This window comes from Epinephelus fuscoguttatus, linkage group LG17 (assembly GCF_011397635.1).
Source record: "Epinephelus fuscoguttatus linkage group LG17, E.fuscoguttatus.final_Chr_v1".
Classification (NCBI taxonomy): Eukaryota; Metazoa; Chordata; class Actinopteri; order Perciformes; family Serranidae; genus Epinephelus; species Epinephelus fuscoguttatus.
Genome location: NC_064768.1, coordinates 19,201,860 through 19,225,576, shown reverse-complemented (window position 1 = coordinate 19,225,576; position 23,717 = coordinate 19,201,860). Strand labels below are relative to the sequence as shown.

Sequence of the window (23,717 nt, the reverse complement as noted above, 5' to 3'; positions counted from 1 at the left end):
ACACACACAAACAGACTCACACGGTGAAAACTATACCAGCCGCTTCAAGATTTTCGCAGCTGGTAAATACAGAGAAACCTTTCTAAGGACACCAAAAGTTTTGTGTTTTCTAAAATCAAACAGGGAGCTAGAGTATGGTAGGTGTAATATTCTGTGCCAATACCAAATGGCAGTCAAATTGAATCACTTCAACTGCAATAAACCGTGGTCCATCATGACACATCCCAGCCCTAATCAATCACTCAGTCAGGCAGTCAGTGATTCAGTCTTTATGTTCTTAATTCATATGTTTGTGTTTTATTGTTTCCAATCTTCTTCTCCATTTAAGGCCATAATTGCATGAGTAGATTCAGAAAAACTGCCTGTAAAAATACACTCCGCTTCCAATTTATTAGGTACAAAAACAGAAGTTAATAGGAATATAGTCTAACACAACAGCCATCCAATAAATCTTGCATTCATGAAGGCAATAATGTTTTTGTTTTAGAGTGGTGTTAATTCTTTTTTCATTGCTAATTTGGAGGATGTACGTTGTGGTTCTGTTGACTAATTAGTCAGTCAAAAATATAAATATTGGGATATTCCAATTCATTCATGTAATTGCTTATTTATTATATTTAATCCTGGCCATAGTCTGCATAAAAAAATATCTTTATGGTCATTACCCAAACACTTGCTTTTGTCATCATGTCCCTGCTGTAACGCACACTTCTACCAGTGGGTGGTGGTAATGCGCCATAAACAGTGAGTGTCGACTACATTCTGAAATCCAACGAAGAAGACCAACACCCAGGTTCAGTCAGGGGCTTGGAGTTAAAGTAGGCTGTGTCTTTCGGTCACCGGAGGTAAACAAGGTAGGCAAACAAGATATATTACGTCTCTGTTTGAGACGAACATCTTTATAAAACCAGAGCGATTTAATCTGTCGAGCTGAGTATGCTAGCTAACAACTTTTTCAGCTCCAAATGACTGACATTAGTAGCAGAGACCTACTGAGGCTAACGTTAGCTTAGCCGGTTGTTAAATACTCCTAACCGGTGCTGATGGAAAATTTTATTTTATGTCATAGATGCAGCAAGGTGTATATCTATCGGTACGAGCTTGTTATAAGAGTGTAGCTGAAATTAACGTTAGACGTTTGTCTGGTTAGACATATCTAAGAGGACACACCGCATTCACACCACTAATGGATAATATTACAGTAACGATGCAATGCTTAATTTGTTTGTCTGGCAGTGGCACAGATCACTCATATGTAACGGAATATATCTAACTAATGATATTGGGATCACGCTGACCTCCTGTTTTCTTTCTCTCCTTAGGCACCAGCTGTAAACCATCTCAAGTAAACACCTTGCAGCTGTAGATAAACACCAGACTTTACAATAACATTAAAGCTTCGTTCCGATGGCGTCAGAAACACATTAGAAAACTAGAGGAACTGTAGTCTTCACCCTCTGTTATCCACTGGAGACAAATGGTTTCAAGTTATGGATCAAGGTGTTGTGGACAGTCCTGTCACCCTTGTCATCAGGGCACCCAACCAGAAGTACAATGACCAGACCATCAACTGTTGCCAGAACTGGACTGTAGAGAAACTCAAAGCACACCTGTCAGATGTATACCCAAGCAAACCAGTGAGTATTTGTGTCCCAGTCTATCTAAAGCTGCTGAGATGAGAACATGAATTAATGCCAGGGCCTATTTCTGTGCCTCTATGCTCCATCCTACTTTCCTCTGTCACTTAAGTCAGCTGATCACCTTTGTAGAATCACAGGAAGAAGTTACATCTGGTATGTGTTGTGTTTTTTTGGCCTGTAGTGGGTAGTTTAACAGCATACTGTGGCAAGAAGCATGTTGAGTGAGAAACTGGTGACATTAACATGTAAGAAATGTTCCCAGCCTGACACAAACTGTTGACTAAGTTACTTGGTATGCATCGTCAGCCCTCTGCGGGATGGTATGTATGATTTTTGTAGAATTTAAACCCAAGAAGTGAGCTGTGTAAGATAAGGTCTATTATTGTTGCCTCTTGTTCAATGTCAAGACTTACAGCGCCATTCAGAGCGAGTGTAGAGGAAAGGGACTTGGCTGGTATTGTAGCCAACATTTTCTGATTGAACTCTTCTTGCTGTTTGAATTCTTCTACACTTCCTTTGCGATACTTTTTGATTATAATAAAAGTGACACAGACCATTAATCTATCTATATAAGTCAGGTTTTCAGAGTCATATTAGCTGAAAGAGCCTTCGAGTCTGTAGATTTGACGTCACAATAAAAGGAAGGTGTTAAGATTCTTGCTTTATTGTGCTGCTGCTAATCTGACTTTGCTCCATTTCATGATGCAATCTTTGTAAACACAAAGGGTCAGACTGCTCTCTGAGGTAATCTCTGTAAGGGCTGCACTCTTGTTAGTGTAGTTTAGGAGACAATAACAGTGGCATGTTTAAGAATCAGGCATCTAGAACCAAAAATTAAAGGTTCTCCATTCCAACTTGGCCAGGATTTAAAAAAAGGCAATTAAAATTGTTGAATGGTCGTACAGTTAATGTAGGCTTTAAGAGGACACACTCTGACCTTGTTGCACTGCTGGGTTAATCCACCCATAAAGCCCACTTATTCCTATTGAGGTTACTATAATCTCATCCTCATTACTACCTCACACAAATGCTCAGCCTTTTGATGTGGTGATGTGGACCTGTTTTCCTGCTTATTGTTGTAGTTGACATTTGTTGTCAGTATTAATAAGAAATGTTTGAGAGGGGCAAAGAACTGTATTCTGCACTTGTTTGCTACAATGCATTCTCCTGTAACCCAATTATCCTTTTAATTTTGTTTTTTTAGAGCTCCAAAGACCAGAGGCTGGTGTATTCTGGGAAGCTGCTTTTGGATCACTTTACCTTAAAAGATGTGCTCAGAAAGGTAATTTCTCTAGTTTAATCATTCTAAAGCTAATATTAAGAAGCACACAGGCTGCCTAATTCTCTGTTTAAACCAACTGCATGCATTATGTAGGTATGTGGACACCTCTGTCAAACTCTCTCATGGTTTGAGCTAAGTCGCAATGTTTTGCCAAACTCCCTTTATAAAATATGATGTATTAACAATTCTTTACTTGTCCGCAAAAACACATAACTCTAGAAACGCAAGATAAAAGGCGTCGTGTGTCCACAGTATTTTTGTCATTGCATCAGTATAATCTAGAGACATAAACTGTATCTGTGTGCAAACTGTACATTTTGGATTATATCGCCTCAACTCACTACCAGCCGTTTGTTAGCTGCGCTGTTTTATTGGTAGGAGACCGTAGGGATGAGATGTTTCCCACTGAAATATGTGCTGGTTGGTGGATCAGATACACACAGAATTAAATACAGACTTTTGTTAACACCACAACTCTGCCAATTTCTCCTCATTTTCCACAGTACGAGAGAACCGAGACTTGTTTACATTCTTGCGCTTCCCTGCTGTCCCCTCCATGTATACCGTCTACCCAGTCTGCTGCTTTTTGTTTGGTGCTAGAGGGAGCGCAGCTATTAGTTGTTGTCAATAGCTTTGAACTTCAGTATTTGCATGAGCCAAGACTAAAACTTATGATCGTATTAAACATGTTTGATTTTGTCGGAATGTCAAGATGAGAGAAAAGACTGACTTGGACTGAGTTTTATGACCACCTTACACTAAACGATCTAGACCACGGGAGAGCACACCAACTGAGGTAAAACTCAGTGCCCCTATGCACAAAGTGAGGTCTATGGAGATTGGAAAATAGTTTTCCCAGTTTGGTCAGGACTAGCTTGACTGTACCACACAGAGCTCTGACCTCACACCCCTCAAACACCTCTGAAATTGCAACATGGACTGTGAGCCAGGCCTTATCACCCAACATCACCGCTGGCTGACCTCACTAATGCTCTTGTGGCTGAATGGGAGCAAACTCCTGCAGCCAGTTTCCAAAACCTGGTGGAAAGCTGTCACAGAAGAATGGAGGCTGGTACAGCAGCGTGCAGGAGCTATGGTTTTAGCTATAGCTTAGTTCAGATGCATATTAGGGATCTATAGCTTTGTAATCAACAGTTAGATTGACTGATGCAAAAATGCTATCTGCTAAAGTCACTACTATCAAGTGTGATAGTCCAGAGAAAGTCAGTGTTGTTAGACTCATCTGTATATCACTTACCAGTATTATACTGATATGAATATATCATAAATATAACTCTTTCTTTTAACTTCAATTGTTAAAGCAAATGTCCAAAAAGTAGATTTAGAATTTTTTTCAAGTGTTTTAAATTTCTTAAATGATGAACTGTACAACCATGAAGTTCAGAAGTTTATCTTTATTTTCTTTGTACATGCAGTACTTGGACTGTTTAATGAGCTGTATTTGCTTCTACAGCAGGATGAATACCATATGCTCCATCTGGTGTGCGCCTCACGAACCCCTCCCAGCTCCCCGAAGCCCCCCCGTAGCCGCAGTAACAAGCCACAGGAGAATTCAGCCGGTCCCACGGTGGGTCAGCCATGCACTCATCACACCTTTCCATTCATTTCATCAGCAGTACATTTCCTTTCATCATCCAGCTCAGTGCTGTAATCTTCACCTCTCTGAGGATTTAAAAAAGGCCACTTGCTTTTCTTTCAAGATGAATCATAGTTTAGTTTAGTTTAATTTATTTGTTTATTTGAAAAGGGACAACGTACATTAATCAACATTTTAACAAAAATGTGAATGCACCCAAAATAGCCGTGAGGCTAATTTTCATCAGTAGTCCATTTGCCAGTTGTTAAAGACATCATAAGCCTGGAACCTTTTTTTATTCTGGTTACAGCCCCTTCAGAACTCTGCTGCTCCATCCACTGGTCAACGCAGCCAGTCATCCACAGGAGAGAGCAGTGATGGACTAGGACAGCGAACTGGACCTTTGCCTTACCACCAGATGTATCCGCAATTTATGCACAGGTAAGCTTTTGAGCCAGTGAAAGTTTGATATCTGCTATAGTGTAGACTTAAAGGGTATTAAGGAAGGTGATTCACCACAGCAGGTAAAGATTTTTGTGGATAAAGCCACACCTATGGATAATTTAGGTGCCAAATATCACATGAGCATTGCTGCTCTCTCCAAGAAAAGTCCTGTAATGACTGAATTAAGCCACAAGGAACATTAATGTAAAAGACACCTATATGTGAATGAGAAGCCAAAAAACGTAAACGCATAGATGAAGTGAGCTGTTTTGTATTAAATATAACCTATTTTCAGGTCCGTATATGTATTTAAGGTTTCTACAAGAACATGTTTACATGCTTTAATGGTCAAAATGCACTTACAGTATTTTCCTCATGCGGTCTGTGCTGAAACACCTGTACTCACCCTCTGTCTAAGATGCTCTGTTTTAGTGTTCACTTTCAGCCCTCCTCCTGAAAAAAGCCTGCTCTGATTGGTCAGTGTTTCTGGTTCTCTCGGCATCTCTATAGTTAGTAAATTTACATGCACGCAGTAGTCGAGCTAAGCTCGGACTTCTCGTCTTGTCTGAGAATACATGCAGAAGAGAAAATTGAATTTCTGACCAAGTACGTCTGACTCCGCCTCGATAGGTGGTGCTTTGTCCTTTTTAATATAGTGCGTATTGAACTAGTTCCGGTTGACCCGAATAGGAATCTAATGATGCTAGCTGTCGGAGCATGAATGTAGTTTCCACGTCCGTCCAGAAGTGTGTCTTGGGCTTCTCAGTTGCCATAGTGTTTGCTTGTTTGTTTTTCCGGTAGTTACTGAAGTGCTGCTACATTATCTCCTTCTTTTTAGGGGTGAAAGCCTGCGAAAGAAAAAGTGGTGCATGTGCAGAAAGCTGAGTCCGACTATACATGCAGCAATAGTTTGATTTTCAATCGAATTATCCAGGTGTGTTAGTCGCGCTATGGATAGTCCAATTTCAGATACTAAGCTGTTTACATGCGTGTCAAAGTCCTGTTTCAGTCGGACTAAGCCAATAATTCGATTTTCTCAAGCTGCATGTAAATGTACTGAGTGTCATTGCAGCCAGGAGAATGATTGTTACAGAGAAAAGCAGCACTTTTAACTGTGAAAAATCATAAATAAAAGTTTCTACACTCAACTAGACATGTTCCAGCAGGATTGTGATCTGAAATCAGGGAGGAATTAACAACATGAACAGATGACCATATAAAGAAATCCAACACGCCATGATGTCATATTGTAGTACAAAAAAAACTGTTGGAAACAGAACGTCCAAAACATTAGGAAACCTTTTTGCTCACATGGGTGACTTCTACATATATTTATGTCAGTATTTGAAGCTTATTACTATAACTTATTGGACACAAATACTGAAAAGTATAACAGGTCCCCTTTTGTTATTATTACATGTCTGAAAATGGCTATAGTAATACAGAGTTGCTATTTGGTTGATATAATTAGTTTAGTTTATTTGACAGTACACAGGGTTCCTACGCAAGTATGTAAAGTATGGAAAGTATGGAAATTAATTAGATCAGTTTCCAGGTATTAAAAAGTATGGAAAATGAAAAATAAAGTATGGAAAAATATTTATGTTTCCAGACTGTTACCACTGTTCTAAAATACTGTTTTCTAAAATAGAAAATTAGGTATTTCCAAAAATAATTTAATCAGTCCAGATCGTGTTTTATGCCGGGCCAAGCACAGTTTGTGTGAGAGCAAACGTCTCAGAAAACATACCGCCCCTTTTACCTGATTGACAAGTGGTATGCCCACTCCGCTGTCCCATGACCCTCCTCCAGCCCCCCAGGTATCAAGTTTCACTCCAACACTGCACCTTCGACAAGAAGACGAGTTTGACGTGATTCACAATGGGTAGATGCAAGTTTTTGGATGGAAGGCTTGACAATGCCGTATATAAATACTGGTTGGTCAAGGATTCCCAATTCACACACAGAGCTAGATGCAAGCTTTGTGTGAAATCATTTGACATCGCCAACATGGGGGAGAAGGTGATTCTGAGCCACATGAAAGGAAAAATCACTGACGTCTCGTTACTGCATCGCTTGCACCCAGAGTCCCAACCTTTTTGCCTCAGCCCAGACATTGAACTTACCTGAGTTTTTATTTGCATGTCATTATGGTACTCGGCTACAATCGCCTATTAAGAATAATTAAATATGATGTGAAATATGATACACTGACATATTTACTCAGATGTCACATATTCTCTGGAAAAAAAAACGCAGAGAAGTCTGGAAATTAGGGTATGGAAAAGTATGGAATTTTGAAATTCCAAATGTGTAGGAACCCTGAGTGCAAATTTAGCCTCTTTGACAGTTGTGGTTCATGTCAAGTTGTGGTTCATGTCAAGTTACTATGTGTGTGTGTGTGTGTGCATGTGTGGACAGGTTAAATGTCACTGTTTTTCTAATGCAGTGTTTCTATTTCCAGCTGGAATCATTACTCCCCACAGTCAACTCCTCCCACAACCATGCCCACTTATTACAACCCCATGACACTAATGTGGTGGCAGCAGTTGTACGCCCAGCAGTATTACATGCATTAGTAAGTTCCATCCTATTTCAGAAGGTTTACTGAGCCTCAGTCCTGGCAAATTAAAAGAGTACTATTCTCTTCTCCTCCCTGTGCCTTTCCAGTCAGTTACTGGCTGCCTCCTCTCAACACCTCAGGCCAGACCAGCCCTCAACTCACTCTAACCAGGCTGACCCGCTGAGCCAGAGGCCTCAGGCAGATCGCCACGGCAACCCGGAAGTCCAGATGAACGCCCAGGGAGGGGAGATTCTGAACGAGGAAGAGCTGAACCGGGATTGGCTGGACTGGGTGTACACATTTTCACGTGCCGCGATCTTGCTTAGTATAGTCTACTTCTACTCCTCCTTCAGCCGGTTTGTCATGGTGATAATGGCTATGCTGGTGCTTTACCTGTGAGTGCTGTTATGCTGCTGTAAATTGATTTGGCAGAGCTTTTTGTCTCACTGCAACTACATCAGAACAGTCTTAAAGAAGAAATTTAATTTGTTATCCCCTGCACATTGGCAGATAGACCCTTAAACAACTCTCATATTACTCATAAGTATATTTTATTTTGATGGATAATGATATTATTTGTTATTGGCAGGATGTGCAAAGTTTGTGACGTCAGTTGGTTGTTTGTGTCTGCAGGCATCAGGCTGGCTGGTTTCCCTTCAACCTGGAGAATGAACTCCAGCTTCCTGGAGACAGAGTCAATGAGGACGATATGGAGGGAGAGCCACAAAACCACGACTTACAGGAAACGGTAGCTGCCTGTCATCCATCTTGGCTTTGCCAAGAACATTAGCCACGGCTGATGGGACTTTTATCTGTAACACAAGATTCTATCTGCAGTGCAAGTCATTAACTGACGAAGTACAAGGTTCCAGATATTTAAAGGGTTTTTGCAGAATGGTACAAATACTTAGAAACACACTCCCTGTTCGGTTACAGTTACAATGTAGATGCATTAAATAGCTGAGTTAAAGTTAAAAGTAGGGTTGGATTATCACCCAACATTTTCATAATAGATTAATCATTTAAACAATTTATTAAGCACAATGGCCAAACATTTGGTGGTCCAAGTTTCTCAAGGTGAGGATCATATCATTTTAAAGTTATATCTTTATGCTATAGATTGTCTGTCAGAACAAACAAACAAAAAAAAAAAAACAGAAAAACAGGCTATGGTTATAAGGTTATGGTTATAAAAATATATAAATATATATTTTATAAATATATATAAAATGGCACAAAGTTTCTGCCATTTTATAACCTAAATGGTCAGCTAAAGGAAAAGAGAACTGGCAGATTATTTATGCAATAAATAAAGTCATCGCTATTTGTAGATGTAATGACAAGGCAAGATAAAAATAAAAGCACGCCAAATGGCAGGGATGAAAAGAGTACCAGAATATTATACTTAAGGGGATAGTTCAGGTGGGGCGGCACGGTAGTGTGGTGGTTAGCACTGTTGCCTCACAGCAAGAGGGTTGCCGGTTCAATCCCGGGTGTGGGAGCCCCTTTGTGCAGAGTTTGCATGTTCTCCCCATGTCAGCGTGGGTTCTCTCCGGGCACTCCGGCTTCCTGTCTTCCTCCCAAAGACATGCAGATTGGGGACTAGGTTAATTGATAACTCTAAATTGTCCGTAGGTGTGAATGTGAGCGTGAATGGTTGTCTGTCTCTATATGTCAGCCCTGTGATAGTCTGGCAACCTTTCCAGGATGTACCTGGCCTCTCGCCCAATATCAGCTGGGATAGGCTCCAGCCCCCCCGCGACCCTCAAGAGGATAAGTGGTTAGAAGATAGTTCAGGTTTTTTGCTGTGGGGTTGTACAGGGTACGTATCCATAGACAGTATATTACATACAGTGGATGGTGGATACAGAAGCTAAGCAATGTATTGCAGTGGAGGGGTTCAGTAATAAAATGCTTTTTAACCACCTAAAAGAAAATCAACATCAGTTTAAACTTACTCTATATAGAGAGTATTTTTTACAGCTTTACCTGTCCATCAGACAGCCTATTCTGGCGGGGAGGCTGTTAACTATGGCAAGCCGTTTTAACATTTAATCACTAAGTCCGACTATCCGGAATTACCATTATAGATATCTATAACGTCATTTTGACTAGTAGTAATGCCATTGTGACTAGTATGAATTTTAATTTAAGATATCTGTAACGTCATTCTGACTAGTCAAAACTGAATTACAGATATCTGTAATGTCATTTTGACTAGTCAAAACTGAATTACAGATATCTATGACGTCATTCTGACTAGTCAAAACTACAGTTACAGATATCTGTAATTCAGTTTTGACTAGTAAGATTCAAACTATTTTTGCCATTCATGTGTATGGGGTTTGTCAATATAGATATCTACAATTACATTATGACTATCTATAATTCCAGTTTGAGATATCTACAACGTCATTTTGACTAGTCATAATTCAGTTACAGATATCTACAACGCCATTTTGACTAGTCATAATTCAGTTGCGGATATCTACAGCGTCATTTTGACTAGTCATAATTCAGTTACAGATATCTACAACGTCATTTTGACTAGTCATAATTCAGTTGCGGATATGTACAACGTCATTTTGACTAGTCATAATTCAGTTGCGGATATCTATAACGTCATTTTGACTAGTCATAATTCAGTTACAGATATCTACAACGCCATTTTGACTAGTCATAATTCGAATTCAAGATATCTACAACGTCATTTTGACTAGTCATAATTCAGTTGCGGATATCTATAACGTCATTTTGACTAGTCATAATTCAGTTACAGATATCTACAACGCCATTTTGACTAGTCATAATTCGAATTCAAGATATCTACAACGTCATTCTGACTATCTGAAACTCAGTTCAAGATATCTAGAAAGGACCATGTAGATATCTTCAATTGATGATAATTAAAGATATCTTGAACTTGAATTATGACTAGTCAAAATTAAATTGTAGATATCTCAAACTGGAATTACAGATATCCACAATTCAGTTGCAGATATCCGCAATAACAATTGCAGATATCCGCAACTACATTGGAGATATCTATAATGACAAACCCCATACACATGAATGGCAAAAATAGTTTGAATCTTACTAGTCAAAACTGAATTACAGATATCTGTAACTGTAGTTTTGACTAGGCAAAATCGAATTACAGATATCTTGAATAAGAGTTTTGAGTAGGCAAAATTATGTTGCAGATATCAGCAATGAATATCCGGTCTAGCGATTAAATGTTAAAACGGCTTGCCATAGTTAACAGCTTCAGTTCTCCATCTATGTTCTTGTCAGAGCTGCCAAACTCCATTGGGGAAAAAAGTAATTTTACCTTGTTGAACATGAGAGCTGCTGGTTTCTCTGCTTTGATCAGTTAGTTAGTTTGTATAATGTGTGACTTGTGTTCACTAACTGAAGTAATCCTTTTAAACACCAAAGTCACAATAGCACAAACAAAATAACTGATTGAGGTAGCAGTAGACCAGCAGCTCCTGTATTCAGTATTGATAATCACTGTTTTTCTTGATAGTCTGGCTTTGAAGTGAAGAATAAATCACTGTCTGATATTAAGATAAAGATGTGAAAATACTGACGATATAGCATACACTTAAACTAATGTTGATGCTTTTAGGTGGGACTTTTTTAGGTGGCTAAAATACGTTTTGTTGCTAACCTCTCCACAGCAGTACATAGCTTAGCTTCCTTGTTGGACTCCAATCTGTTTCTCCAAACTGGGGGCATGCTGACTGCCATCTTACTGTATTTGATATACTGTCTATGTATAGGCTAAATACCCCATACAAGCCAACTTAAAAAATGAACTATCCCTTTAAGTAAAAGTAGATACTTTAAAACAATGTTACTCGAGTAAAAGTCCCTGCGTGAAAATGCACTTGAATAAAAGTAAAAATTAGGTTAGTGAAAATGTAAGGCAAGGCAAGTTTATTTGTATAGCACAATTCAACACAAGGCAATTCAAAGTGCTTTACAGAGACATTAAAAGCAACAAGACACAATTTAAAACAATAGAAACAGTCGATTAAGAAGGGAAATAGAAATTGAGAATGATAGTGATAATAATAAAATACAGTAACATAAAATAAAAACAGGCTCAATACATTGAACAGTCAGGATAAGAAAAGAAGTAGAATAATGTGTAGTTAAAAAGTACGGGCAGTAGAATACAGCAGGTTAGTATTTATCTAAGAGTACGCTTCAGTAAACAATAGTGTTTTTAGCCCTGATTTAAAGGAGCTGACAGTTTGAGCAGACCTCAGATCTACAGGAAGTTTGTTCCACAGGTGAGGAGCATAATAACTGAATGCTGCCTCACCTTGCTTGGTTCTTGTTCTTGGAACACACAACGAACCTATTCCAGATGACCTAAGGGGTCTGGATGCTTCGTAGGGAACCAATAGATCAAGCATGTATTTTGGTCCGAGACCATTTTTGTAGACCAGCAGTAAGATTTTAAAATCTATTCTTTGACTCACAGGAAGCCAGTGTAGCGATTTAATGACCGGTGTAATATGGTCCAGTTTCCTGGTGTTTGTAAGGACTCTGGCGGCAGCGTTCTGAATCAGCTGCAGCCGTCTGATTGATTTTTTGTTAAGGCCTGTAAATAAGCCATTGCAATAATCCAACCTACTAAAAATGAATGCATGAATAAGTTTTTCCATGTCTTGTTTAGACAGAAACCCCTTAATTTTAGCTATATTTTTCAGGTGGTAATAGGCAGATTTAGTAATAAACTTCAAATGGCTGTTGAAGTTCAGGTCTGAGTCAATAATAACACCAAGATTTCTGGCTTGATTTGTAGCTGTCAATGACATAGAGCCAAGGTGGGCGCTGATCTTTGCCCTTTCATTTCTAGGGCCAAAAATTAATACCTCTGTCTTTTCTGGATTTAGCTGGAGAAAATTCTGGCACATCCAGTCATTGATTTGATGAATACAGTTACTCAATGAGAGTAAGGGATTGTAGTCGTGTGATGACACTGAGATATAGAATTGTGTGTCGTCGGCATACGTATGATAGGAGATGTTGTGATGTTCCATAATCTGGGCTAGGGGTAGCATATAGATGTTGAATAGAAGTGGTCTGAGAATGGACCCTTGAGGAACCCCACATGTGATCGTAGTTCGCTCAGATTCATGGTTACCAATTGACACAAAAAAGTCCCTATCTTGTAAGTAAGATTTGAACCATTGTAGCACAGTGCCGGTGAGTCCCACCCACTTTCCCAATCTGCTAAGTAGTATATTATGATCAACTGTATCAGATGCAGCACTGAGATCTAGTAATACCAGGACAGAGGATTTGCATGCGTCATTATTCTGATGAATATCATTTAAGACTTTGATAAGTACAGTCTCAGTGCTGTGATGTGGCCGAAATCCAGACTGAAATGTGTTAAAAAGATTGTTTTGCATCATAAAAGTATGGATTTGCTGAAAGACAACACTTTAAGTTATTTTCCCCAAAAATGGCAGATTTGATATTGGCCTATAGTTACTAATTGTTGTGGCGTCCAGATTTGATTTTTTAGGAGAGGTTTTATTACTGCAGTTTTCAAGGCCTGGGGAAACTGGCCTGCTTTAAGAGAAGTATTTATTATCTGCAGTACATCTGGAGCTATGCAGTTAAAATGGTTTTAAAAAAGTGTGAAGGCAGAATATCAAGGCAGCATGTTGTGGGCTTTAATTATGAAACCGTTTCTGTTAGAGTTGTGTAATCTAGGAGGCTAAAATGTCCTAGATTAACCAGAGGACAGGAAGGCACAAGTGTTATCATTCCTTAGCTGGAGCTGCACACTGCCTGTTTTATCTGTAATATTTTGTTTGTGAAGAAGGCTGCAAAGTCATTACATGATTTGTTAGACAACAGTTCAGGAGGGAGTGATGCTGTGGGGTTGGTCAGTCTGTCCACTACAGAAAAAAGTGTGCGGGCATTATTGCTGTTTCTATTGATAATCTCTGAAAAATATGATTGCCTTGCATTCTTCAGTTCCTGGTTATAGTTGTGAAGACTCTATTTATAAATGTCGTAATATACCTGGAGTTTGTTTTTTCGCCACCTGCGTTCAGCTTGTCTACATACTCTTTTGTATTCTTTAACCAGTGTGGTGTTTCTCCAGGGTGCCTTTTTCCTGCCTGACATAACTTTGGTCTTAATTGGGGCGATAGAATAAATAACAGTCATAACATTGGAACTAAAACTGCTTACAAGGTCATCAACTAGAGCTGAGGGCAGGGTTTGTGATGGTGTAAAACCCAGGGTAAATAATGCACAGGTGTTATCATTTATATAACGCTTTCTGATCACCTCTGCTTCACTTTTCATAGGATTAGCAAGGGTGGTCATTTTGAATGAAACACAGTAATGGTCAGATAAAGCGACATCGTTCACCACAACCTCAGAGATATTAAGACCTTTGGAAATAATTAGATCTAATATGTGTCCTCTGTTATGTGTTGGTTCTGTGACATGCTGAGAAAGCCCAAAGTTATCCAGAATATTTAACAGTTCCTTAGCACACCCATCTGTAAGATTATCAACATGAATGTTAAAATCTCCCACTAAAACAACACAGTCAAATTCCATGCACACAATAGACAGCAATTTGGCAAACTCATCAAAAAACCTTGCATCATATTTGGGGGGTCTGTAGATGGTCACTAAAATTGCTCGACGAGTGGCAACATATTCAAAGGGGTCAAATTGACCATAAAATATTTGCTTACACTGGAAGCTGTCCTTGAACAGAGTGGCAACTCCGCCTCCTCTCTTATGTATTCTTGCTTCACTAAAGAAACTAAAATTTGGAGGGGCTGTCTCAATTAAAACTGCTGCACTATTTTCCTGACCTAGCCAAGTTTCAGTTTAAAACATAAAATCAAGTTTGTGCTTGTTAATAAAATCATTGATTAAGAAGGATTTGCCAGCCAGAGACCTGATATTTAGAAGTGCTAGTTGTGAAACATTATCTGGCATAAGTTTAGAGACAGACTGTGTTTGACATGAGATACATATCAGATTTGATGGGTTGACTGTCCTTGATTTTCTGCAGTTGTTTTTATTTTCGCCATGCCGCCGGCTGAGTGACATTGCCGGTATAAGGGGGAAAGCGGCATGGTGACCGTCCTATCTCTTCTTTTCTTGACATTCTTTCTGGGACAGAGACAATCTCTGCAGGTTTCTTGTAATGTGGAGGACAGAGTCACAGACCGTGACATCATTATCATGGGAGGCGGTTGTTGTTTTTGGAGCAGTAACTGTCTGTCTGTCTGCTCCCTGTGTGCTGACCTTCCTGCTTATCAGTGCATATATGTTCTGATAAGATGACTCGATGGTGTGACGTATGTTGCAGCCAAGATATCTGGAGCCAAGGTTGTTTGGGTGAATCCACATGAAGCAGCTTTTTATGTTCCAAAAAATATTAAAATTGTCAATAAATCCAACCTGTTGCTAAAGGCAGGCTGATGACAGCCTTGTGCTTAAGCCAAGGAGGCAATGATCCTGTCTTTCTAAACAAGTTGCTGGTTTTCATCGGGAGGGCTGGATGTAGCCATTAGCTTAGCAAACCAAGCTAAGTTGCTACAGGTTGCTTCACAAGTCAGCTCCACTCAGGCTTGCACTGTGCCTCAGCCCTGCTCACACAGTACTAAAGTTGTGAAAAAGTGGTGAAAATATGGCAGTAGTCCTCTGTATCTCTCACAAATTAAGGTCCCAATGCTTTTTAAGTATCCAGGATCTACTTTCTGTAGCTTTTAGCAGGAAAAAACAAGTATATCCACAAAAGAATGTAAGCAAAGCGAAAAAATACTAAATGTACTCTAAGAAAACATCACCATGTTAGACCATATACACAGTCCACCCAGTCTCTCTGTCCCAGTGAATCCCATTTAGCTGCTTTGACTTCAGGATCCTTGTATCCTTCATGATAGCTCACTGTCACTCTGACTGCAGCACTTCAATAGAACAGAGCCATCAGTAGTGTTATTAGTAGCACCTGCGCTTTTCCTATGATGACAAGATGTCTGCTGTGAAAAAGGCCTATTTGTTTCACCCCTGATTTAGTTTACATGATGACCTCATGAGTAGGGTTGGGTTCCGGATCAGGTTCTTTTTTGGAACCGGGTCCAAAGTTCCGGTTCCGGAACCGGTTCCATCACATTTGGAGTAACGGTTCCTGCAAACGGTTCCTAGATTGTTAAAAAAAAACAACAAAAAAAAAACAGCACATGCATTCCCATTAGAGTGCGACACGGGCCACATATTTCTGTCCGAACCCGACCGAGCCCGTCATTATTAAATTACTAAAGCACTGAGTTTGTGTCACACAGTTGACACAGTTGTTATGGCTATTTAACAGGCCAGGCGTGCACCGTGGGTGCTCAGCAGAGAGGGAGACCTCCGTGTTTGAGACGGGAGCGGGCGGCGGTAGGCCCGAGGCTGCCAGCGAGGGGAGAGGGAGAAATATAACAAATTAAGATAAAATAAGAGACACCAGTCTCCCTCTTTTATTTTATTTTCAGCGTTTAATCAAGGCGGAGGCGGGCGGCAGGAGGTCCGAAACAGCCAATGTGTGTGTGTGTGTGTGTTCTGTTCAAGTGTTGTCACGTAAATAACAGTGCCCAAGCACGAATGCATGTAAGTATTTTTTTTTACATTGCTGTGGTTAATATGAGGTAATAGTGTTACTGTAGAAATCAGAGAATCACTTTTTGTTGTTATATATTCTCAGGGAGATGATACAAGCTCTAAATCTGAAATACACACCACACACAAATGTGTATTTTCATCTAATTGTACTGTGCAACAGTTAGAATAAAGTTTTTGTGTTTGTATGATTGCATTTGTGTTTATTATATACTTGTTTAACAAGTATAATGAATATAATGTAGGAATCGGTAAGAGGAATCGGTAAGGAATTGGAATCGTTAAAATCCTAACGAGTCCCAACCCTACTCATGAGGGAACAAAATGGACACTGACACCTTTGAAATACTTAATCTGCATATGATAAGTCGGACTTGGTCAGACATTTGCATTTAGGAGCTGTTGCTCAAGTTTACATAGCAGGTATCACCTTCCACAGTCAAATATGTCCAACCTTGTGCACTGCATGTCGGTGTGAAGCAAACAGTATCGCACCTGATTGTCCTCTTATAGATTTACTCTTTCCTTTATAGGAGGGAGCGATGGATGATGGCTCAGACGATGATGGGGAAAGTGGGGAGGAAGGAGCAGAAGATCCAAACAGCGCCCCAAACACAGGCTTTCTGTCCTCCACGTGGTCGTTCATCATAACCTTCTTCATGTCACTGATCCCAGAGGGACCTCCAGATGCTGCTAACTGAACCACGAGCTGCCACAGTTCTCCACAAGGGCACATAGTTTCTTTAAGAGGAGGAAGGAGGATGAATCTCCTACTTGCTCTGGAAACTGTTTCCGTTGCAGTACAGTGGTATAGTTTCCCAGTAGTGTACTTAACTACATATCTAAGACTTTGAGCCAAATACAAGTGACTGATCCAACCTGAAAAGAGATCGATGGTCACTTGATACGGAAGTTGTTGTGTTTGACTGCACAAATACAAAAATTAACACGAACATTAGTTTAACTGCTATAAACAAGGATTGCTTGTGATTCCTTGTAAATATAGTCAAAATAATATTATTGTCTGCCAGTGCATTGTTTCTGTAATTAATAAAATAGGGACAGCAGGCACATTTACAGTATAAAGAAAAATAATGCTTGTATTTAACAACCTAAATCTTGTTTTTTTTTCTTTGTAAGAAGTTGCAGTCTTTGTTGAAATGGTTCTGTTGGAATTTTAATGATTTTTTGTAATGGTGGACGTATCCAAATAAGAAATCTTATTTTAAATGGGCCACCTTAGTCCAAAAGCTGAACTACAGTGAATAATCCTGAGACATGTAGTGCTTGTGATGATTGATGTGAGTGATTTTGGCCTGAGAGTTTATAAAATGTGTCTGAACACATTGTGTACTGTGTTGGAAGTACATATAGCTGTGATGTTTGCTAGAGATTGGGATTTTTACTTAAGTGAAACAATGTACCACTAACTCTTTGACAGCCTGAAAGAACTGAGTGAAGAACTGATTTTCCACAGTTTAATGGAATATCAAACAGGAATGTTGTTGGGATTGAAGTCATGTGGCACACAGCGACAAGAGACACTTTAAAATTTCCTACTGTTACATAAAGCACTGCCAGAATTCAGAGTTGGTGCAGGACAAAACTTACACCTCTTGAGTGTGTGAAAATGGCTGCTGTTACCTTCGACATGTTGTGTACCAATGATATTAAACCTTCAGTTATTTTCATTTCATTTATTTGTTTATTTGTACAGAGACAGTGCACATGAACATTTCTGTAAATGTGCCAGTTTCAGCTGAGTAGCTAGTTTCCAACTGCAGTCCCCAGGCAAAGTGTTACATGCCAGCTAAATGGAAAAAAACATTACAATAGACATTTCGTAATAACAGTAAAATATACAGTACATATAAAAGCACATGGATCAGAAGAGAAGGCATAACACACACACAGTGAAAGACAAGAAGTGGCACATAAATCACAATGGAAAGCACATCAAGCACATTAAAAGACAGGAAAATAAGCTTCAGCCAGCAGGTAGGCTACACCAGGCAAACAGAAAAACTTAGTAGCCATGCAACATATTGGCAGGACACCAGGAACAAAGCAATACAGAACAATACAAAACAAAATGCAATGCACATTTAAGCAACATGTAAACAAGTGAAACAGACAAGCAGATAGGCAGTCAAGCAGGCAACATGGAGGCAGAGAGGCACGCAAGCAAATAGACAGAATTATAGGATTAGTATGGACTACTGATTGTGATCGCAGGCCTGATTATCCTTTAACCATATATTTAGAGTGTGTTTGAAGGCTTTGTGTGTTTCAATATTGCGAATGTGTGGTGGTAATGACTTCCAGAACTGGGCAGCTGGCACTGAGAAGGCTGACTGGCTGAAGGAACTTTTTCTCAGTGGTACAATGAGGGTAGTTGTTGAGGTCACTCTGGTCAGTCTGCTGCTCAATGTAAAAAAAAAAGTCAGCGGTGGTGGTGGAGCCAAACCATGGAGAATTTTCAAAACTAGATTTACGTTGTGAAATTTTACAGTGTTATCCCAGCTTAAAAGGACATTATTGTCCAGGATACTGCAGTGATGATAACGAAAAGATTTCTTGTCCAGAACTTGGTAGTGTAGTCGTGTGGTATTAAATGTTTTTCTCTGGATTCTTACTCATGCATAGAGCAATACATGATCACAGCGACTTACTACAGCTGATCTACAGCAAACAACCTTTCAAGCAAATCCATAGTCACAGACCAATTGTCAATGCTGGAATAAAATCGGGGTAGTTTACCCTCAGTCTGTGTGCTCCCATGAGCTCAATAATTTGCTGTAAGGTGGACATAAAACTCAGGCTGTTATAAGTCAGTCTTTTTCTCATCTTTATGCCCCAACAAAATCAAACATGTTTAATATTATTCTAAGTTTTTATTCTTGTCTTATTGAAATACTGAAATTCAAGGAGGTCAATGTTGTCAACCAATAGCTGCTCTCTCTCCAGCACCAAACAGGAAGCAGCAAGCATGGTCTCCTCCTACTGAAATAGTGGCTCTAACAAACTGGTAGCAAAAATTCAAAATGTAAAGTTTCTACACAAATACGGTTTATGGATTGATGCAAAATCGACAAGTACACTTTAGACATATGATGCCCTTCATTCTGTGTTTCTAGAGTTGTGTTTTTGCTAGCATGTAAGGAATTGTTTATATGTCATATTTCTTCAAGGGAGTTGGGCATATTGTTTTCCACCAGGGACAAGATGGCAAATAATCTCAAATTAAATCTAGTTGTAGTGTTGCAAATATATTGACCCTGCCGGTTCCTGAGTCTTTGCACAATCTTTAAGTGTGTGACCAAAAACTTGCATTGTTTTTAGATGTAAGAGGGTGTCAGACTTCAGTCTTTTATAGGCACTTCCAAAGTCTTCTAGTGTATCCTAATAGTCCTGGGCCACAGCAACACAGGTCCTAAACCTGTTAAACTGACTACTTTATGGATTCAGGTCATCATTAACTACACTGTTAAAGCTGTTGTCTGAAAACATGTGGCTCAAACCAGTGCTGCCTCCACATTTGAATGCATGCTCAAAAATAAATATATCGCATGTGGCAATTCTGGGGTTCAAGCCAGTATGGCATAGCTGTGCAATACTTCAATTAGCCCTGTTTTTGGGGGTGTGTGGGTGGGAGCTGACTCTCACATGTGCAAAGCCTAAACTCCCGGAACCACTGAGGTCTCATGATAAACAGAGACAGAGAGAGCAGGACTAGTCATGAGAATAATGTTGCTATGAGATAGTGACAGGAATAAAGGGTTAAATAAAAGAAAAAGACTGCAGCCTATTGATATAAAACAGTGTTGTCTTTCCTTGTCTGCAATTTAAATCAGTGGCCTTTCTCACTCCCTTCAAAATATGATGAGACATAACAGGTGCAAAGTTTTATGGTCATGGCACCATTTGGTGTTACCTAAAGCTAGCTAGCCACATCCTAAGATTCTCATTGATCACGTTACATGAATCTTGAAACATCATTGTGCAAAGTAACCTAAATCAAAGCTAATGTTTACCAACATGCTTCAGAATGATAATTTTTTGTAGTTTCTTTTTTTTATTTGTTCAGATTAGAAGCTTGTTAAAAGCATTCTGAAAATAAAGGGGGAAAAACATTGGTCATGTGATCTAATCAACTTTAACACACCTTGGCAATCATTAAGAGTCATGAAATCATTTTTCTACAACATTCAGGCACATTTAGCGCTGATTTTGTGGCCATTTAAAAAAAAATGGCCGCCATGGCCCTCGGGGGCCAAATATGCAGTGTCCCAATATCTAAGTTTTTGCATGTATGGTTGTAGTGTGTGTGTATATGGGGAGTTGTTTAAAGGTGGAAGACATAAATAAACATATGAATACTTGAATTGACTATTTTTTATATTTTATTTATTAATTTATTCTTGCCAATTAATCAAATACTTTTAGATTGTGTGGGAAAACCGGAGCACCCGGAGTAAACCCTCACATGGGGAGAATATGAACTCCTCACAGCCAGGTTTTGGATTGAACAAAACCTGGCTGTGAGGTGTCACTGCTAACTACAAATGGCGGTACGATTTTGTGGACTGGGCTTGACCACTGCCCTGCTTCAACAATGATTCACTCATTGCTGACCCCTCAGTGCCGCCAGGCCTCTTTCACTACAGGACCTTTGTTGGAATTTGTCATTGCAATAGGTGGCAGAGGTGCAGAGCTGATGTCAGAGTGATTCACTTGCCTCTGCACGCTCTGCACCTGCCTGCCCATCACAGCATTGTGCTTCTGAAGCCTGGTGGACTTGGGTGCAGGGAACCTTGGTAGGTATGGCAGCACTTTTTCCTCTTTGCTTTTCAGGACAACAGGTCTGTCACATGAGAGGCAGTGAGATCTGTTTACAAGCTGCTGTTTTGTGCCAGCAGCAATGTCACCCTGTGGAGCTTCCTGATCTTGCAGCTTCTCCAGAATGGTCTTCCAGCGACTATCCAGCTGCTTCTTAACAGAGTCTAACTCACCTCTGTTCAACTTACTCTCCATCTCAGCAGAGAGATTGTTTGTGATTTTGTGCCAGTCCTGCTCCTGGCTGGTCACCTTGTTCAGGAGTTCATAATACATGGAATGGAGTTGCTCAGAGTCAAGCTGCAGACGACTCACTTTGTGGTCCAAAGCACATTTCTCTGCTTTGATTTCCAGTTCAACTGTCTTTTTGTCGGCCTTTGTCTCGTTCAGGTCCTCTATCTGGCTCTGTTTCTTTCTGTTGTCATCATGTAGTTGTCTGGTGGTATCATGCAGCTTTTCAGTCTGGGCCTGAAGCTCCACCTTTCCTTCCTCCAGTGCTGTAACACGTGTTTCCAGCTTACCACACTCACTTACCACACCGTCAGTCTTCTGCTGGTAGTGTGGCGCTGGAGGTCTCTCCCTCAGGGATCTCACTGTTTCCTCAAGGCCTGTCATATGGTGATGGCATTTCTCCACATCGGAGGCCATCTCTGTGAAGGCTGTTGTGTGCTGGTGGTGTAGGGCCTTCATTTCTGCCATCAGATGTTCCATTTGGCAGTGGAGCTGAGCTGTCTCCTTGAGGGATATTTCCTCAAGGCTGTTCAAATGGTGATGGCATTCCTCCACATCGGAGGCCATCTCTGTGAAGGCTGTCGTCTGTCGGTGGTGTAGGGCCTTCATTTCTGCCTTCTGATGTTCCATTTGGCGGTGGAGCTGAGCTGTCTCCTTCAGAGATCTTTCCTCAAGGCTGTTCATACGGTGATGGCATTCCTCCACATCGGCAGCCATTTCTGTGACAGCTGCCATGTGCCGGTGGTGTAGGGCCTTGATTTCTGCCTTCTGATGTTCCATTTGGTGGTGGAGCTGAGCTGTCTCCTTGAGAGAGCTTTCCTCAAGGCCGTTCAAATGGTGATGGCATTTGTCCACATTGGAGGCCATCTCTGTGACAGCTGTTGTGTGCTGGTGGTGTAGGGCCTTCATTTCTGCCTTCAGATGTTCCATTTGGTGGTGGAGCTGAGCTGTCCCCTTCGGGGATCTTTCCTCAAGGCCGTTCAAATGGTGATGGCATTTGTCCACATTGGAGGCCATCTCTGTGATGGCTGTCGTGTGCTGGTGGTGTAGGGCCTTCAATTCTGCTCTAAGAATTTCTACTTCTGATCTCACTGTTTCCTCCAGGGCGTCCATACGATGGTGGCACTTCTCAAAATTGGAGGCCATCTCAGCCCGAGCTGTCTTTTGCTGGTCATGTAGTGCCTTTATCTCCACCCTAACAAAATCACTCAGGTCTCTCACGGTTTCCTCCAGAGCGTTCATACGTTGTTTGGACTTCTCTACATCGGAAACGACCACCTTCATTGACATGCCATCCTCAGGGGTCTGAATGCGGGACCGTGCCTGCTTAAAGCCACCTGGGCGCGGGGGGCAGCTCTTGGGTGGGGAGGGGGCTAGCTGCTGCTTGGTGCTGCCCTCTTGAGCCTGATCCTGTGTGCTCGGGGGAGCACCCTCCTGTGTCTTAATTTCCTGCACATTTAACTTGCCGATAATGGCCTGAAATAGGTCATGTAGCGCAAGAACGTTAACATCTGAAGGTGAACTGAAAGCTAATTTCAGCAACTCCAGAAGGTCGGCAGTGTGCTTCTCCGACATCGTTGTGAGCAAGGACACAAGTTAAAACAAAGTTACAGTTAAACTAACACTAGCTAACTAACAAATTCAGCTTGTAATAAAAAGTGATTTTTAAAAACCACTTTTGTGTTCTTGTCACTTCTTTCTCTACAGTAATTACAGCAATTAATCGTAATCCACTCTAGGTGACTGGCGCATCGGTCCAACAGCTCAACAGTACAAGGCAGGCTGTATTTACAAACTTTCTGTCAAAGACACGAAGTGTCATAAAGGCATTAGACATTCCGACTCACTTGGCCCCGCCCCCAGCCCCGCCCCCTTCTTTTTTTCCTTCTTTCCTTTTGTTTCTTTTTTCTTCCCCTATTTTTACTACTTCTTTTCCCATCATTTTATTTTATTATTTGTTGCCACAAGCATTCACAACCTATGTTCTTCTACTACCAAAATTCTTTATTTTTCTTATTGTTATTATTCCACCGCGTTTTTCAACATCAGTTGTCTTCAACATACTTCAACTGATTCAAACCATTCAAACTTCTTCTGATTCGGCTTCATTAGAACATTATCGGAAACTTTAAGATTTTTCCATAACGTTCATATTTTCCCAGGAATTCAACGTTAAAATTCCGACTTCTATTAAAGCGGATGGAGCGAAAACGGTTGGACCGCTACTAGTTCCACAAATTTCAACCGATTAAAACCGTTCAAACATGAAAACATTCAGCTGAATTAGGACATTCCTGGATGTATTCACTTTTTTCCTAACATTCATACTTTCCGAGATATTTCCGATTTTTCCCAAATCCTTTTCCCATTGGGAATGCATTACAGAATCCTCAAAAATCTAAAAATTTGACCTTTTTTCAAACTGTGAAAAAAGGTCAACTACTGATTCATACTTTCAGCTAG

The 23,717-nt window shown here is 40.3% G+C and overlaps 1 protein-coding gene across 3 annotated transcripts; it reads left to right on the top strand.

Annotated features, from left to right (window-relative positions):
* Window positions 1-775: 775 nt before the first annotated feature.
* Window positions 776-17,879, top strand: LOC125904508 (homocysteine-responsive endoplasmic reticulum-resident ubiquitin-like domain member 2 protein). Of its 3 annotated transcripts, none has more exons than XM_049601955.1 (9): window positions 776-854; window positions 1,323-1,637; window positions 2,845-2,922; window positions 4,400-4,510; window positions 4,830-4,960; window positions 7,428-7,541; window positions 7,634-7,921; window positions 8,160-8,274; window positions 16,721-17,879. In XM_049601955.1, exons 2-9 carry the CDS (start codon window positions 1,491-1,493, stop codon window positions 16,886-16,888), a joined length of 1,152 nt encoding a protein of 383 aa, XP_049457912.1. In that variant the 5' UTR covers window positions 776-854; window positions 1,323-1,490; the 3' UTR covers window positions 16,889-17,879. The 3 variants fall into 3 exon arrangements, with proteins under 3 accessions (XP_049457912.1, XP_049457913.1, XP_049457911.1); XM_049601956.1 differs by having other exon boundaries at window positions 4,397-4,510; window positions 7,634-7,882; XM_049601954.1 differs by having other exon boundaries at window positions 4,397-4,510.
* Window positions 17,880-23,717: the final 5,838 nt, after the last annotated feature.